The following is a 17,679-nucleotide window of genomic DNA, read 5'->3' as shown; positions in this document are numbered from 1 at the left end:
TTAGCACTAAACCTTTGCACTAATTTAGGAAAATCTAAGTTATACATTCAGCATATTGTCTTTGGTGGTAGAGTACAGGCAATCTCCAATAATCATTCCTCCTCTCTGTGTAACATGTACAGCATAAAACCTGAGAGGAAAGGGTTACAAAGCAGTTCTGCCAGGCTCGTCCAGAGAGCAGTAAGTCAGAAGAGTGAGGGAGAGAGAGGAGTGCAGTGCAGGCGAAAGAGGGACACGTCCCCTCCACAAGAGAGAATGAAAAAGACAGTGAGCAGGTTTAACCCCTTAAGGACCCAGCCCATTTTCACCTTAAAGGGGTACTCTGCCCCTAGACACCTTATCCCCTATCCAAATGATAGGGGATAAGATGTCAGATCGCTGGGGTCCCACCGCTGGGGACCCCCGGGATCTCGGCTGCAACACCCCGCTATCATTACTGCACAGAGCAAACTCGCTCTGTGCATAATGACGGGCAATACAGGGGCTGGAGCATCGTTATGTCACGGCTCCGCCCCCTCCCATAGACTTACATTAAGGGGGCGGGCCATGACGTGACGATGGGGCGGAGCCATGACGTCACAATGCTCCGGCCCCTGTATCGCTGGTCATTACGCACGGAGCGAGTCTGCTCTGTGGAGTAATAATAGTGGGGTGCTACAGCAGAGATCCCGGGGATCCCCAGCGGCGGGACCCCGCGATCTGACATTTTATCCCCTATCCTTTTGATAGGGGATAAGGTGTCTAGGGGCGGAGTACCCTTTTAAGGACCCGAGCATTTTTTGCACATCTGACCACTGTCACTTTAAGCATTAATAACTCTGGGATGCTTTTACTTGTCATTCTGATTCTGAGATAGTTTTTTTGTGACATATTCTACTTTATGTTAGCGGTAAATTGTTGTCGATACTTGCATTATTTCTTGGTGAAAAGTTCCAAAATGTGATGAGAAATTAAAAAATGTAGCATTTTTTTTTAACTCCGAAACTCTCTACTTATAAGGAAAATGGACATCCCAAATAAATTAATTATTGATTCACATATACAATGGCCGCAGTTTATCATTGCGTTTAGGTGCAAGCAGGGTTCATTTGTGCCTTTTGGTTTACACATTTCTGCTGATTTTGAGTTGTAATCCACTGATTTTGGCAATACACATGATATGTAAGGGTTTTATGAACTGCGCCTTTTTGTGAAAAGGCGCTAAAAAGGTGCAAAGCCACTGAAGAGTCTATAAAACTACACCAGGCCAGACTTAGCTTAGCTTTTTGGTGTATGTGAAGAGTTAAATTTCAAAAATGTGACCTGCACAAAATTTCTCAAATGCTCTGCGATCATTTAATAAATTTGATGCTCCTACACATTACCAGCACACAAAAAAATGTGTAGAAAAATGCTTCACTTACACCAGCAATGATAAATGCCGGACAATATGTCTACTTTATGTTTGCATCAAAGGCTTCAAAGTTCAGCAGCAATTTTCCAATTTTTCAAAAAATTTTCAAAATCGGAATTTTTCAGGGACCAGTTCAGTTTTTAAGTGGATTTGAAGGGTCTTCACATTAGAAATACCTCATAAATGACCCCATTATAAAAACTGCACCTCTCAAAGTATTCAAAATGATATACAGAAAGTGTGTTAACCCTTTAGATGTTTCACAGGTGTTTCACTCTCATCTTCTTGTAGACCCAGTTTTTGAATTTTTACTAGGGGTAAAAGGAGGGAAATCACACTCAAATTTGTAACCCAATTTCTCTCGAGTAAGGAAATATCTAATATGTGGATGTTAAAGGCTCTGTGGGTGCACCAGAGGGCTCAGAAAGGAAGGAGCGACAATGGGATTTTGAAGAATGAGTTTTTCTGAAATGGTTTTTGGGGGCATGTCACATTTAGGAAGCCCCTATGGTGCCAGAACAGCAAAAAAAAAAAAAAGAAATAGGGGATAATAGGGAAAAATGCCCCCCAAAATTTGTATCCCCATCTCTTCTGAGTATGGAAATACCCCATGTGTGGACGTCAAGCGCACTGTGGGCGCACTACAATGCTCAGAAGAGAAGGAGTCACATTTGGCTTTTAGAAAGCAAATTTTGCTGAAATGGTTTTTTGGGGGAATGTCACATTTAGGAAGCCCCTGTGGTGCCAGAACACTTCAGTGCCAGTTAGCTGCAGAAGCCCCGCCCGTGCCAGTTATAGCAAGATATGCACATATAATAAAAGTACAATTGCGGGCGAACGGCCGGACGGATCCGGGCAAGGTAGGGCTTGTTGGAATCAACGTCTCCCGCACTATCCATCAGTACCTGACATGCTGATGTAGACCCAAACTTCACCTTTTCATAAGGGGTAAAAGGAAAAACAGCCCCCCAAAATTTGTAACACAATTTCTCCCGAATACGGAAATACCCCATATGTGGCCCTAAACTGTTGCCTTGAAATACGACAGGGCTCCAAAGCGAGAGAGCGCCATGCGCATTTGAGGCCTAAATTGGGGATTTGCATCCACCAAAATAACCTACGGCAGTGTTTCCAAAACGGGGTGTCTCCTGCTGTTGCAAAACTCCCAGCATGCCTTGACAGTGGCTGTTTGGCAATACTGGGAGCTGTTGATTTTCAACAGCTGGAGGCTCCATTTTGGAAACAGTGCCGTACAAGATGTTTTTTTTTTTTTTTTTTTATTATTGGGGAGGGGGGTAACTGTGTATGGGTATGTGCATATGTAGTGTTTTACTTTTTATTTTGTGTAGGTGTAGTGTTTTTAGAGTACATTCACACAGGCGGGGGTTTACAGCGAGTTTCCCCTGGGAGTTTGAGCTGCGGCGGAAAATTTGCCACAGCCCAAACTTTGCAGCGGGAAACTCACTGTAAACCCCTGCCCATGTGAATGTACCCTGTACATTCACATGGGGGGGGGGGGGGGGCAAACCTCCAGCTGTTCCAAAAGTACAACTCTATGACTAAGCGCATCTAAGCGCGAAACGCGTCAGAAAGACCACTTGTACCTGTTTGTCCTGTGCAATTTCAATAAACGGAAATAATTTTATTCGCATACCAAGTGCTGGACATTCGTTTGTGTTGGATTTACTGTGGAAGCCGGGGCGGTGCCGGCGGGTCCGAGACACAGGTGTGCGCATTGCAGGAGTGAGCTGTATCTTGCTTGGATACTACAACTCTCGGTATGCCCTTTGGCTGTCCGTGCATGTTGGGAGTTGCAGTTATGCAGCAGCTGGAGGCACACTGGTTGCAAAACACAGTTTATTACTTAACTCAGTGTTTCACAACCAGTCTGCCCACAGCTGTTGCAAAACTACAACTCCCAGTATGTACAGTCTGTTAGTGCATGCTGGGAGTTGTAGTTTGCAACAGCTGGAGGCACACTGGTTGCAAAACAGTTTGTTACTTAACTCGGTGTTTCGCAACCAGTGTGCTTTCAGCTGTTGCAAAACTACAATTCTCAGCATAAATTGACAGCCAAAAGGCATGCTGGGAGCTGTAGTTATGCAATAGCTGGAGGCACACTACATCGCCAAGCATACCCTTTGCTGTTTGTGCATGCTGGTTGTTGCAGTTATGCAACAACTGGAGGCACACTTTTTCATAGAAAAAGAGTGCCCCAGCATGCACAAACAACCAGCTGTTGCAAAACTACAACTCCCAGCATGCCCTTTGGCTGTGCATGCTGGGAGTTGTTGCTTAGCAGTAACAGGAGGCGAACAACTCACCTCCTGCTGTTTCCTGCCGCCGCCACTGAGGGCGCTGCTGACACTGCCGCCCGGTGACCTCCGCTGGCGACTCCAGGGACCCTCCACATAGATGCCAGGGACCCCCGCCTGCCCCGATGGACAGGTAAGGAATCCCCCAACTTGCTCGATTGCCGCCCGATCACCTCCCAGCAGGCTCGGTGATTGATCAGTCGTCCGGACCAATCAATCACACGATCGTGAGGTGGCATCCGTGCCACCACACTCCTGCTGGTAAAGGGTGATAGAAGGCATCTCAGACGCCACCTATTGTCCTTTTTTTCCGGGTCACCAGAGACCCGATTGACTTGGAATCGCCACCAATCGCCAGGGGTTTGCACAGGATGCCTGCTGAACGATTTCCGGGACCGGAATTACCACGGGTGTAAAGTACGCCCAGGGGCGTTAAGTACCAGGGCGTACCTGTACACCCTGGGTCCTTAAGGGGTTAATATGCTATTTTGTAGTGAAATATTGGTGTAAGAGACATAAAAATTACATGTATATGATCAGGATTAGGTACTGAGTAACATATAACGTTTTTTGTGTGGGATCTGACAGGTATGCTTTAAAGTATATGGTTCCATACATGCCATGTTCCATTGCATGCAGTTTGATGGAGATTTCTTCATAGATGCATTGTTTTATTATATGGTGCTATATGGAGGCAGCACACATTCGTACATAGGGGGAGATTTATCAAAACCTGTGCAAAGGAAAAGTTGCCCAGTTGCCCATAGCAACCAATCAGATCGCTTCTTTCATTTTGCAGAGGCCTTGTAGAAAATGAAAGAAGCGATCTGATTGGTTGCTATGGGCAACTCAGCAACTTTTGCTCTGGACAGGTTTTGATAAATCTCCCCCATAGTCTATGGCTTCTTGTGGCCCAGTGCAAGCTCCATATACACAGATGTGGCATGTGGGAAAATGTCCTTCAGACCAGTCACATGGTGGAAAGACTTACAGAATGTGTATTATGTCTGTATCAGAGCTTTAGAATAGGTCATTTCTAAGTGAGACCACTTTTCTGCACGCCAGTGTGTAAATCTGAGTAATTCATTGGAAAGTCAAGCAGTGAGAACAAATCCTATAAAATGAAGATCTGTGTGTCTATAGACATGACCTAGAAGTGTTAGATGACTTTATTTGACTGTAGTTCCCAATCTTTGGGGGTTTTCTCCATTTGCACATTGTGTCTAATCTTTTTGATTTATTGCAGAGCAGTGGCTTCTCTCTGGGTGAGGAGAGTCCAGTAACACAGGCGTTCCTCAAGTATAAAGATGCTCTTTCTCTGGATCCTAATAGCTGGCAATACAATTTTCATGTGGGCAGACACTTGTTGCTACGGAAACAAAACAACGAAGCCCTGATGTTGTTACAGAATTCGCTGGCACTGCGACCAATGTCTCCCATTGCCAGGTGATGTGATGTTTTCCCTCAGATCTTCTGGGTGACATGAATGTGTCATCTATTTATCAAGCATACTGAAGTTATATTTGGCCCCATATGCTGCACATTTATAGCATCATGAGTGTATGACAGGGATACATAGGACCAAAGCAGTGTGACCATTGGAACATTTTACTAGGGTTACGATGCCGAATAAACAAGACACTCTACAGGGACAAAATACAGTCATGTTTTTTTTTCCAATTGACAAATATTTGATTTTCATCTAAAATTAAAGGGATTGTCCTATGAAGAGAAACATGCAACCAGTGGCCTCTGTTGGGCGAATTTAGTATGAATGCCAGCCATTTGTTAGCGGTTCTCCCTCTGGATTATAGATTGGCGACCTGGAGCGGGAAACCCTACTCTGTGATATGTATGTGGTGGCCCAGTACGGCAGGTTTTGCCCCATGCTCCTGCTGTCCTGTCAGGCAGCCTCCTTCAGTGTCCCCAAGCCCCCTGCACTTGTTTCCCCATTGTAAATATGTTTTACCATGTAAAGTGTTATAAAATGTAATGTTGCTTTAAGAGTTATACCATGTGATATGTCATGTGATTGTTACCCAGGAGGTACCAGTGACCAGGTGATACCAAGAGTGACCTATGGGCTCCCTACTAGTCTCTCCCATATAAGCCCTGGGTCGAGCTAGCTTCTCTCTTTGAGCTCTGCTCTTCTGCTAAGCTGAGGTCCAGTGCAGTTGTATCTAGTGTGTGTGTCCATTGTGTTGGAGACCTCAAAGTCCAATTCTGCAGCCACCATCAAGTCAAGTAAGCTAAAGTCACAGCTTTGAGTCAAGTCAGTCCCTTTCATCTGTCAAGTCAGCATGGTCTGCATTCAATTGTCTCTGTGTCACTGGTCACCTCCTGGGCCCTGGCTGAACTGTATAGACTTTACCAACTGTCTACCCCCAGTAAAGCTACCATTGTCCGTAACTTGGCGTTGGAGTCTTTATTGCCCCCGTGCCTAGCCCAGGATCCAGCGGTATACCTTCGGGTGGTTATAGGCTAAACCACGCCCTGGCATCAGAAATACAAGGGGTTAATACCATCTGCCCCTAGGGTAACAACATCTGCTCTGCACCACACACCCGCCACCCCACAACTTTTGGCATCAGGAACAGGATACGGGTGTGCGCCTTATGCCACAAGTCCTCCCCCTAGTCTGAACTGTGTCCAATATTGTCTGCAAAAACCGCATGCTGATGCAATTGAAGTCTGTGCCAAAAAGTGTACAGGACTTTGTCTATGAAATGTGTTTTACCCTAGATGCTTTTGAAATAGAGGGGAAGGTGACGAAAAGTGTGTTGCCTGCTATTTGGAACAGTATGGAAATCGTTAACACCATGTGCAAGATCAGAAACTATGTTACATTGCCAAGTATTGCCTGGCAAGGGTTAAAGATGTGCCGGAGAAGCGTGCGCTGGTCAGCTTCCTGCCCCTGGGCATGGAAACCATGCTGTTGTATCAATGCCGAAGTGGAACTGTGAAGATCTGCCCCTTGTTCCCGGGGGGAGCGGAAGTCAGCGCTGTACCACTGACGCACTTCTCCCGAAGCCCTGCATAAAAGGAGCAGCGCCGCCAGAACCTCTCAGTTTGCCGGAAGTCAGTAAGAGGAGCAGCATGGTGGAACAGGCAAGCACACGTGCAGAGAGTCCAAAGATGGCTCCGGAGGCCCAGAAAGTTGCCGCGGCGCAAATGTTTCAGGAGCTGGCAGATTGTCTACAGCGCGTCTCCATCAGGGCCGAAAAGGCCTGCTACCATGTCCAGCTGCTCGAGGACTATGGAGAATGGCCACCAACCCCAGAGGAGTGCATCATCGCCGGTGAGGCTGTCCCCTCACCACCGGACCTGGGGGTACTGGGCCGAAATTTACACCGAGGAGTCAGAAGTGAGTACCCTGGCTGAGGCTGAGTTCTCTACCCCTCCTTCTACCCCTAGCCCACAGCAAACTCCCCAGGCCCAGAAGTCTGTCACCCATCCCCAGTCACCACCATTACCTAAGTGGTTGTTTGGCGATGAGCCTGATCCTATACATGAGGGAGCACCTTCTTCCTCTGCCAGGAAAGTCCCATCCCCCTGTCCCTCCGGCCCAGTCCGAGAGGGCCAGAAGAGAGGCTCAGATGGCCAAGATCATAGAGGGACTGAGGGCACAGAGAGTGGAGAGATATGGGCCGAAGCTGCTGCCATATGAGGTGCAACAAGCGCAGCAACAGGACACCTGTACATCAGAAAATTGGAACATCCCCAAGAGGGTGAGCCACCCCTGGAATGCTGCCTCGCTACGGTGGTGAAATTTGACAAAATGCGGTGGTTTGGCACCCTCTTGGACTGTCGTCATGGAGGGACCATCCTGATCAATCGTCAGGCAATACAGAGAGACTATCTTCCCCCGTCCATGCATTCTCTAGAGAGCAGGGAGATTGTGGAGTATACTCCTGTACAGAGCTTAAGAGGAGAGTGGGTAGCTGCGGTGACCCGTCCAAAGAATCCAACCCCGATTCTGTTTGCCTACTTCCCATCGGACGACTGGGACGCCATTCCCTTTGGGTTGCTGCCACCTAAAGTCAGAGGTACCGTCCAGGAGGAGGAGGTCTACATGCCCGAAGTGTCTGTCATGGCACCAAAGTATCTGTCATCTGTGAATGTGCCCAGGCCTACTCCTGTGGTCAAGGAGGTTTGGCCTAACCAGCAGCTACCAACTGAAGTGCCTCGGCCTACTCCCACAGAGGAGGTTTGGGCGGCCCAACAGGCACCAACCGTTGTTCCCCCAGTGGCGCAAGCCGTTGCAGTGCAAATGGTGGTCACCATCAGCCTCACCATTACAGAGTCCACGTTGTCCAGGGTGAACCGGAACACCCGAGTGAGTCCCATGGACCCCGATACATGACCCAGCCTCGGAAGCAGTCCGACCGGCGAGGCTCGGATGGCAAGTTCCCAAGTTAGGGAAGTCTACTGATAATGCTGATATATATCATTAACTTTCTTTGTGAAGTACTTTTGTTCTCAACAGGTTATGCAACGTTTAAGAAAAGTGCCTGACGAACTTGTCAAGAAGTTTATTTGTAACCAATTTGTACGTGCCAAGTTTCTAGCCGTGATTCTTTACTAAGAACTCTAAAATGTACCAGGACTGTGGAGCGGTACAGTTATAAATATGTATATACCATTAATATATTTTTGCTCAATACCTTTGCACAAGTAAATACTTATATTGGTGTACTATAATGGTTATGGTGTGCTGTAATAAAATGTGTATAATATGTTTGTACAGGGATGTCTAAGGGTATAGTGTCGTTTATTCATGGCAATCTATATGGCAGGTATCCTGACCCAGTCAGGAGAAGCGTAGCCACTACCTCATTGCCATGACAAATTCCCACCAGGTACAAAGATTAACTCATAATGTAAAGTTATGTACCACGCATAGTCAGTTCACATATGGTAAAAGTTGTCGACGCAAATGCAAATAGTCAAGATAGGACTGTAACATTATTTGTTGTCCCAGTTCACAAGTTCTAAATATATACAGTTATGTGTCTAATGTTTTCTCTCCTGTCCATGAGTACAGGTTACTCTACTGGACAGAGGGTTCACCTGATACCTAGATAATGCACGTAGAACGACAGAATTGATAAATGTAAAAGTAACACTATAGTGTAGTGTAACAACGTATATTGAGTTCTGGGGAGAAGAGTTGAGAACTGAGGGGCCCCAGCAGCCAAGGCATTGTGTAGATAGCCTCCGGCAGCCCAATCCATGAATCTATGTATATTGAAATGTATATTGTTGACTTGAGTGTCTTCAGAAAGCAGTTACAAAGTCGAATTAACCCCATATACTTAAAGAGCATGTATGGACATTCACCATGCCACATGGAATCATCCTTATCTTGTTTCGTAATCCAGACCTGAGAAGGACATAGAGGGACATTTATCAATGTTTGCTTATGTATTCTTTTTTTTAGTAATTTTTTCCTTACTTTTTTTTGGCTTATGTGTGACTTATTTATCAACTGGTTTCAGCCTGTTGATAATTTTCTTTCACGTAAGCAATTTTTCCTTTTTTACTTTGGTAGTAGCTTTTTCTGCTCCATGTTTGAGCTGGAGTAAATTTAGTCAATTTTTAACCCTGTTGCGACTGTCGCAGTTAATAAATACCTGACTACCCGTAGTCCATTTTAAAATTATTACTACATAGTTCATTTTTGGAAAACTTGCTTTTCTCGCTTTCCAGTCAAAATGTTGCACGAAAAATCACATAGTCGCAGTTGCGACAATTTTGCAACAATTATAGTAAAGAAAACCTGACTAAACCCGTTGATAAATGTTTATAATTGTGCATAAATTCCCCAGGAACTGTCACTGGGCCTCAGTGGCCACTTCAGTCCTCCGCCCTCCAGGACTGGGCGTTTGTGGTTGCACAGTACGGGAGCTTCTGTGTCCCCAAGCTCCCCTGCACTTGTTCCCCCATTGTAAATCTGTTTTACCATGTAAAGTGTTATAAAATGTAATGTTGCTTTAAGAGTTACACCATGTGATATGTCATGTGATTGTTACCCAGGAGGTACCAGTGACCAGATGATCCCAAGAGTAACCTATGGACTCCCTGCTAGTCTCCCCCATATAAGCCCTGGTGGAGGTAGCTTCTCTCTTTGAGCTTTGATCTTCTGCTAAGCTGAGGTCCAGTGCAGTTGCCTAGTGTGTGTATCCAGAGTGTTGGAGACCTCAAAGTCCAGTCCTGCAGCCACCGTCAAGTCAAGTTAGCTAAAGTCACAGCTTTATGAGTCAAGTCAGTCCCTGTCATCTGTCAAGTCAGCGTGGTCTGCATTCAATTGTCCAATCCTACTACAAGTCCCAGCAAGCCCTTAAGGTCTCTGCGTCACTGGTCACCTCCTTGGGCCCTGGCTGAACTGTCTACCCTCAGTAAAGCTGCCATTATAACTTGGCGTCTGAGTCTTTATTGCCTCTGTGCCTAGCCCAGAATCCAGCAGTATACCTTGGGGTGGTTATAGGCTAAACCACGCCTGGCGTCACGAATGCAAGTGGTTAATGCCATCTGTCCCTAGAATAACAACATCTGCCCTGCACCACACACCCTGCCACCACATGTATATATGTTTGTGAGACAACCTCCTCAACGTTGATATCGAGTTGTATAGATTTCAAGTTTAGATTTCAGGAAACATTACAAGTTATAAGTACCAGGTTGGACCCTGGACCCCAACGGCTGTCCGGGCATGCTGGGAGTTGTAGTTTTGCAACAGCTGGAGGCACCCTTGTTGGGAAACGCTGATCTATGCCATGACTTAGCACTGTTGTACAGAAGGTCAAAGGATGTCTGATGCACAAGATAGGGGTCTCTAATAGAGTGGCCATTCAGAGTCAAATATACTGTATATATAGTTCTTCTTTTAAAATGCTTATTATAGGTAGTGGCCAAGCATCTATATTCCTCTGGCATAATACACTGGCTCTCTGCAGTAAAGGTGGTACCAATGTTGTAGGTTGCATATGTTGTCATTTTTATCACTCTAAATATCAAGTTAAAGGGGTACTCCTCTGAAAAACATTATCAACTGGTGCCAGAAAGTTAAACAGATTTGTAAATTACTTCTATTTAAAAATTGTAATCCTTTCAGTACTTGTCAGCTGCTATATGTTGCACAGGAAGTTCTTTCCTTTTTGAATCTCTTTTCTGTGTGACCACAGTGCTCTCTGCTGACACCTCTGTCCATTTTAGGAACTGTCCAGAGCATGATAGGTTTTCTACTCTGGACAGTTCCTAAAATGGACAGAGGTGTCAGCAGAGAGCACTCCGGTCAGACAGAAAGGAAATTCAAAAAGAAAAGAACTTCCTGTGCAACATACAGAAACGGATAAGTACTGGAAGGATTAAGATTTTTAAATAGAAGTAATTTACAAATCTGTTAAACATTCTGGCACCAGTTGATTTAAAAAAAATATTTTCCAGTGGAGTACCCCTTTAAATAGCATTTACTAAAATACAAACCCTCATGCCTTCCCTCTATAGCAAGAACTTGCTTAAAACAGTGCACATAGTGGCAAGATTGGTTCATCAATGCCCATAGATGTGTGCCATGCTGTTACGCCGAGCGCTCCGGGTCCCTGCTCCTCCCCGAAGCGCTCGCGGCGTTTCTCTCCCTGCAGCGCCCCGGTCAGACCCGCTGACCGGGAGCGCTGTACTGACACTGCCGGCGGGGATGCGATTCGCATAGCGGGACGCGCCCGCCCGCGAATCGCATCTCAAGTCACTTACCTGTCCCGGTCCCCGGCTGTCATGCTCTGGCGCGCGCGGCTCCGCTCTCTAGGGCGCGCACACGCCAGCTCTCTGAGATTTAAAGGGCCAGTGCACCAATGATGGTGCCTGGCCCAATCACCCTGATTAGCTTGCACCTGTTCCATGCTCATATAACCTCACTTCCTCTGCACTTCCTTGCCGGATCTTGTTGCCTTGTGCCTTGAGAAAGCTATTACTGTGTTACCCATACTGTGTTCCTGACCTCCTGCTATTTCCATATTGACTACGAACCTTGCCGCCTGCCCCGACCTTCTGCTACGTCTGACCTTGTCTCTGCCTAGTCCTTCTGTCCCACGCCTTCTCAGCAGTCAGCGAGGTTGAGCCGTTGCCAGTGGATACGACCTGGTTGCTACCGCCGCAGCAAGACCATCCCGCTTTGCGGCGGGCTCTGGTGAATACCAGTAGCTTCTTAGAACCGGTCCACCAGCACGGTCCACGCCAATCCCTCGCTGACACAGAGGATCCACTATCAGCTAGCCGAATCGTGACACATGCTCATATACACCTGCCAGTCTCAGTCGGACAGTGCCTTTATAAAAAGTGTAGCTGTATTTTCACATTATTTCATTGTATAGCCTTAAAAAAAAAAGTAATGTTTAATAGGCCAGACCCTTTAGCATTGACTGTATACTCTACAGGCAGCCATATGAAGAATAAATGTGATTGTTGGCTCATGTTGCTCTATGTGGACCGCATGTTTGTTCTGTGAATATATAGTATCATCAAAGTCCTTAGCTAGTCTTTAGGAATAGCGAGCGTCACAAGTGATAAAATAAGACCTGATTTTAATTTAAAGCACGCTATTTCAATCTAATATGAAAAAGAATATTAATTTGTTATGTGTTTATTAATGTGCTTGTGTGTTTGTATGACTCAGGTACTATGTCGGTCTAGCTCTTCTTGAGCAAGAAAATGGTCCTGGAGCAAGAGTGCAAGAAGCAATCCTATACCTCCAGCAAGGCCTAGAGGATTTTATAAGTAAGCTTGCTGCACAGGAGAGGTCAGTCCTAAAGAATGGGATTCATCTAATAAAGAATGCATACTTATATAGAACATTAATCTATCTATCTACTCTATATACTAAAGTGAATGAGACAAAAACCCAAAAAATGCAGCTACTCAAAAAAAGTCATGAAAAAAATCACATAATCTTTATTTAGAAATCATATGAATGAGAATCCCAGTCCTCAAGTACCTCAAAAACCAAAATGGATGTACAATGGATAATTGGTAAAAAATTTGTTTTATTATGATATAAAATTATGTCACATATAAAATTAATCACAGGGCCGTGTAATATACAAATATCCAATACAGACATATAATATTTATAAAAGAGGGAAAAAGGGACCTGGGTACAACCTGCAAAGGAAAAAGACATGAAAGTGTCCCAATATACTCGCAATCATACAGTCCTGTAAATTAAAGAAAAATCCTATGATGGTGTAATAGTCTTATATATGAGAGGAATGACCGTACTAAATGATTCAAATGCAATTGAGTAATCCGTAATAGGATGTGACCACACGTAATACATACAGTTGGTACCATGTACCGCTCACCACTTCAGGTGTAAATGTAGATCCAATGACGCGCTGCATCGCTCGTCAGATGAATGCCGACTGTCAGCTCCGCTGATGTTAGCTGGTCAGCTGCGATGGTTCCTGATAATGTATGCAAGCTGTTTCAGTGCGGACAGTGTCCGGTCACAACGATCGGAGCCCAAAGCGGGGACATTGAGTCTCAGCAAAGTTGGTGTCTGACGTGGCATAGCTAGCCATGGCTGAATGAGGACGCACGCTGCTGGAGCTCCGGTCCTGCACCCGCCATTAGCACCAATTCTGGCTGACTATATGGGGAGAACCTCTAAAAAGTATAGGAAAGGGATTCGTTCTCGTCCCCCCTCTCCTCAGAAGGACTTGGCAACTTATTTTACCCAGTCACAGCCGTGCCGGAGCATGTCCCTACCTCCGGGCAATATGACCGCCGGCACCTCCGTGACTCCGGGCCCTGCATCTCCATCTGCTGCGCACATGGTCTCGGCTCCTCCACAAGCTCTGGAGCCCATCTCTTCTGCACCGCCGAGATCAGCTGCTGGCTCTCTGTTGCCGCGATGGCCGGCCTCCTCCACTGTGGGCCATCACTTGGGGGTGTCCTGGAGGAAGGAGCTTCACAAGATGGCGACGCTCTCCTGCTTCTGTGTCTGCGCACGCAAAGGGACTCAGGCGCAGTGCTTACCCTCACTGGTGCCCGCAATGAGCTTCCCGCACATACAGGACCCTCGAGCTCGAGGGATCCGGCCCCTGATCCCCTGCGCTCCTCCCCAGAGGGGAATGAGCATGCCTGCCAGCCTTCATCTCCTGGTCCCATAGCTGCTCCCACAGACCCCACTACCCTGCAGGAGGCTGCTACTGGGGGTGCACATGTTATGGAGCTTGTTCCTGACCTGGTCCCTGCAGAGTGGCCCCCAATCTCACAGTGCACCCCCCCCCCCCCCCCAAAGTGATGGCCTTCTACAATATGCCTAACCCTATGCATCCTCAGTACCAGGGGACTGCTGCCTCTCCCTCATGGTCTTCAGGTTCCCCTTGGGACTCCCCTTCTCACCACCCCCCCTGCAATGGGACCCCCTGATGCCCTTGCCTACTGCGGGGATGTCCCCTCATGCACCAACTCAGGGGCCCCTACCCAGCCTGGAGGGCACCTCCTCTATTTTTGGTGCTCCTTCCACTACACGTGCTGTTGTCCCCAATACTCAGGCACTATCAGGACATCCTTCATACCCGGGACACTCTCACCCCTCTCCAGGCAGACCTACGCTCATTGGTAGCATCACTCTCCATGAAGGATGATCTTTCATCTTTGGCTAAACAGATGGTTGCAGAGTGTAAGGAAGAATTTGTTCAACTTCGCCAAGATGTTTCTGAATTGTCCACTAGGGTTGGGGCAGTGGAGGTTACACAAGAATCCTCCTCTTCTTCTGTTCAAGCTTTGCAAGAAGTGGTGAGGCAGCACAGTGACCAGCTTTTCACCCTGCAGCAGCTTCTCGACGACGTTGACAATGACGAGTTATACCCTGCTTTATTGTCCATCTTCAACGATCTTTTGGAATGTGCTCCTGATGTTCACATTGAATTGGATCAAGAGCACAGAGTCCTGAGACCTCCTAGTCCTGATGATCAATACCCCAGAGATGTGATTTGCCGGGCACACTTTTATGCTATCAAAGAGGACATCCTCTGTGAGCGCGGGCCTGCATGCGTATTTTCTAGAGATGTTCAAGTCAAGCTGTTCCCAGACTTATCCAGACATGCTTTGGCCCAAAGAGCAGCACTTAAGCCCATCCTTGAGGCCCTGTGGGAGCATGACCTCCCGTACCGGTGGGGGTTCCCATGGCCCTATCAGTCCGCAAGAGTGGGAAAACTTTCACTGAGCGCTCTCCTGCAGACATACCAGGATTCTTATGGGACTTGGACTTGCCTTCCATCCCTTTGCCTGACTGGCCCCAACTATCCTCTGGTGCCCCTAAGCGACCCATACTACGGTCCCCCCAACAGTCCTCCAAGGTGTCCCGTCCCAACCTGCCCCCAGGAGTGGTCACCGGCAACGGCTAATCACTTGTTGGGAATCTGTCCCCTCTGGGTCCCATAACAGACCTCCCTTGGGCACCTGATAACCTTGTATTGAATGCCTAACTTGTTACTGTTGTTTATGTTTTTCTCTTCTGTCTGCTACCTCAGTTTCCTTTTGGTTGTGTGCTTTGGGATGTTCTTTCTTTCCTGTCCCCCCCCCCCCCCCTTTTCCCTTCCCATCATTTCTATAAACGTAAGGTACAAGTTGCTTGTTTCCAGTAACCCCATTTTAAGTAAGGTCATGCCCCGGCCCTCAAAAATAGACATTACCCCGTTTCGTTCTGTGCCAATAACTGGATTACAGGTCTAAGGGAGTGGCGATTGCCTTACACAAATCACTGACTCACCAGGTCACTAATGTTATTCTTGACCCCCAGGCCAGGTATATTGTCCTTTCCTTACTAGTGGGGGATAATTCCACGGGCCGTTCCAGTCTTTCTTAATCCACCATCAAGCGAGTCAAACGCTCCATTGCTCAACTTCAGCTCTGCGACTCTTGGCACTTACAACATCCCTCAGGTAGGGATTATAGCTTCTTCTCTCCTCCACATGATTCCCACAGTCGTCTGGACTATGTACTGGTTCAACATAATGCCCTCTCCTGGTTGTCTGCCTCTGCCATAGGAAACATTCTCTGGTAAGATCATGCCCCAGTCTTCTGTTCCCTCCAGCTTCCATTCTTGACTAAGTCTGCCTGGTCGTGGAGGTTGAATGAGTCCCTCCTTTTGGACATAGTTTGTATGGCCGATCTTACCAGAAGTGTTTCCCCCTTCCCTAATAAAACTTTGCCTTCGTTCATGCGTCGAACCCCATTGCTCCCTTCATCCAGTGGGAGGTGCTGAAGTGTATCCTCCGGGGTATTCTCATCAGACTTGGCTCCAGACTGAAACGGGAGAAGGCCCATGCCCTTAGATAGGCCCTAGCTAGGGTTTCTTCACTGGAACTGGCACACAAGCGGTCACTCTCACAGCCTGTTTTAAGAGAACTGCAATTGGCTCAACTGGAGGTGAAATACCTCTTAGAAGCCTCTTGAGGCTGCTGGCTTCAAATGGGGCAAAGCAAGTTCTATGCACATGGGAATAAGAGCGGATGAATGCTTGCCAGGGCTCTGAATAACAGATTGGCCCAGACCCATATTCCTACTATTAGGTCTCCATCTGGGACTATGGTACATACCACGGAAGATATCACATCTATCTTTCACTCCTTCTTCTCTGACTTGTATCATCTCCAGCAGCCATGGTCCCCTCCCCCATGCCCGACCTCGCCCCTTCCCTGTCCTCCCGGAGGACGAGCAGGAGGTGCTGGACAGCCATCTATGGCTTGTTGCTGGCTCCCAGAGCGGATTCCCTCCTGTCCTTTTGCCATGCGTGGGAATCTGAGTTGGGCAAATCCTTCCCTCCTGATCAATGGGCTAGATGTTTTTTCCTGACCCATAAAGCTATGATTGCCATGAAATTTCAGGAGACGAGCTTTAAAATCTTGTCCTGGTGGTACCGAGTGCCGACGATGCTTCATCGTTGGTATCCTTCTGTGCCGTGCATTGTGGTGGTGACGAGGGTACCATGACACACATATGGTGGGGTTGCCCTAAATTGGTGCCTTTTTGGAGATCGTTCCTGCGGGTTATTCAAGAGGTTACTGGGGTCCAGGTCCCCGGAGTCCTGAGGCGGCCTTGCTCTATATGTTCCTTATGGCGCAAGCGAAATGCAAAAAGTCCCTACCGCGTCACCTGTTCCAGGCAGCTAAAACAGTTATTCCTAGATGGTGGAAAGTGGTGGAAAAGTCAGCCCCCCTCCCTAGAGGACTGGTTCAGATTGCCCATATCAAACGTATGGAGGAACTTCTGGCCGTCCAACTCGCAGATGTTTCCAGGTTTGGTTCTACCTGGCTTCTGTGGTCGGCTTATTGTTCATCTCCGGCATATAGACTTTTCCCGGCATATAGACAGAGTTCCCGGTAGTTACTGCAGTGGGTCGGTTGGACTGCGTTCCGGCTTGCTTGACACGTTCGCCTTGGGTCAATAGCCTGTCGGTCTCTGCCTCGGCTGTGTCCTTTGTTTGTGCATAAGTTTGCTTTCTCTGGTTGTGTCTCTCCCTTCTTTTGTCTTTGTTGGACTTTTCTCTGTCTCATTCTATTATTCTCCTATTTCTGAGCTAGTGGTTTTCTGCCCACCGTTTAAACTTCCTATTTAGAATTAACTCCTTTCTCAAGCTTCATCTCTTGCATAGTACGGTCCACCCCATTTTTTTCCCTGTTGCCCTTGTATCCACACTCAGGCTAGGATGTGGCCCAACCAACATGTTATCTTTTTAGATAAATACTTTGACCAGTTTTGTTTATATAACCTTGTTATTTGAGCTTTTTTGCTATTTCTGACCTATTTGATATTTCGGCCCACAACGCAGTAGCTGTCATTGTACTGATTGCATGTACGTGTTTCTGTCACTTTTGAATATGCTTAATAAACTTCTTTTTTGAATTTGAAAAAAAGTCGGCATCTGACATCACCAGTCTGCTTATCGATCCCCGTCTGGTGATTACG

At 47.0% G+C, this 17,679-nt stretch overlaps 1 protein-coding gene across 7 annotated transcripts in view; it reads left to right on the top strand.

Annotated features, from left to right (window-relative positions):
• LOC130362843 (uncharacterized) overlaps nucleotides 1-17,679 on the top strand; it is a 195,681-nt gene that overhangs the window by 110,147 nt on the left and 67,855 nt on the right. For all 7 annotated transcript variants that reach the window (XM_056567917.1, XM_056567916.1, XM_056567918.1 and 4 more), the window contains 2 exons: nucleotides 4,955-5,154; nucleotides 12,380-12,502. In XM_056567917.1, coding sequence (XP_056423892.1) covers nucleotides 4,955-5,154; nucleotides 12,380-12,502 — 323 coding nt within the window. The remainder of the gene's footprint in view (nucleotides 1-4,954; nucleotides 5,155-12,379; nucleotides 12,503-17,679) is intronic.

This window comes from Hyla sarda, chromosome 3 (genome assembly GCF_029499605.1).
Source record: "Hyla sarda isolate aHylSar1 chromosome 3, aHylSar1.hap1, whole genome shotgun sequence".
Classification (NCBI taxonomy): domain Eukaryota; kingdom Metazoa; phylum Chordata; class Amphibia; order Anura; family Hylidae; genus Hyla; species Hyla sarda.
Note: the sequence above shows the minus strand (reverse complement) of the source record. Positions and strands in the feature narration are given on the sequence as shown.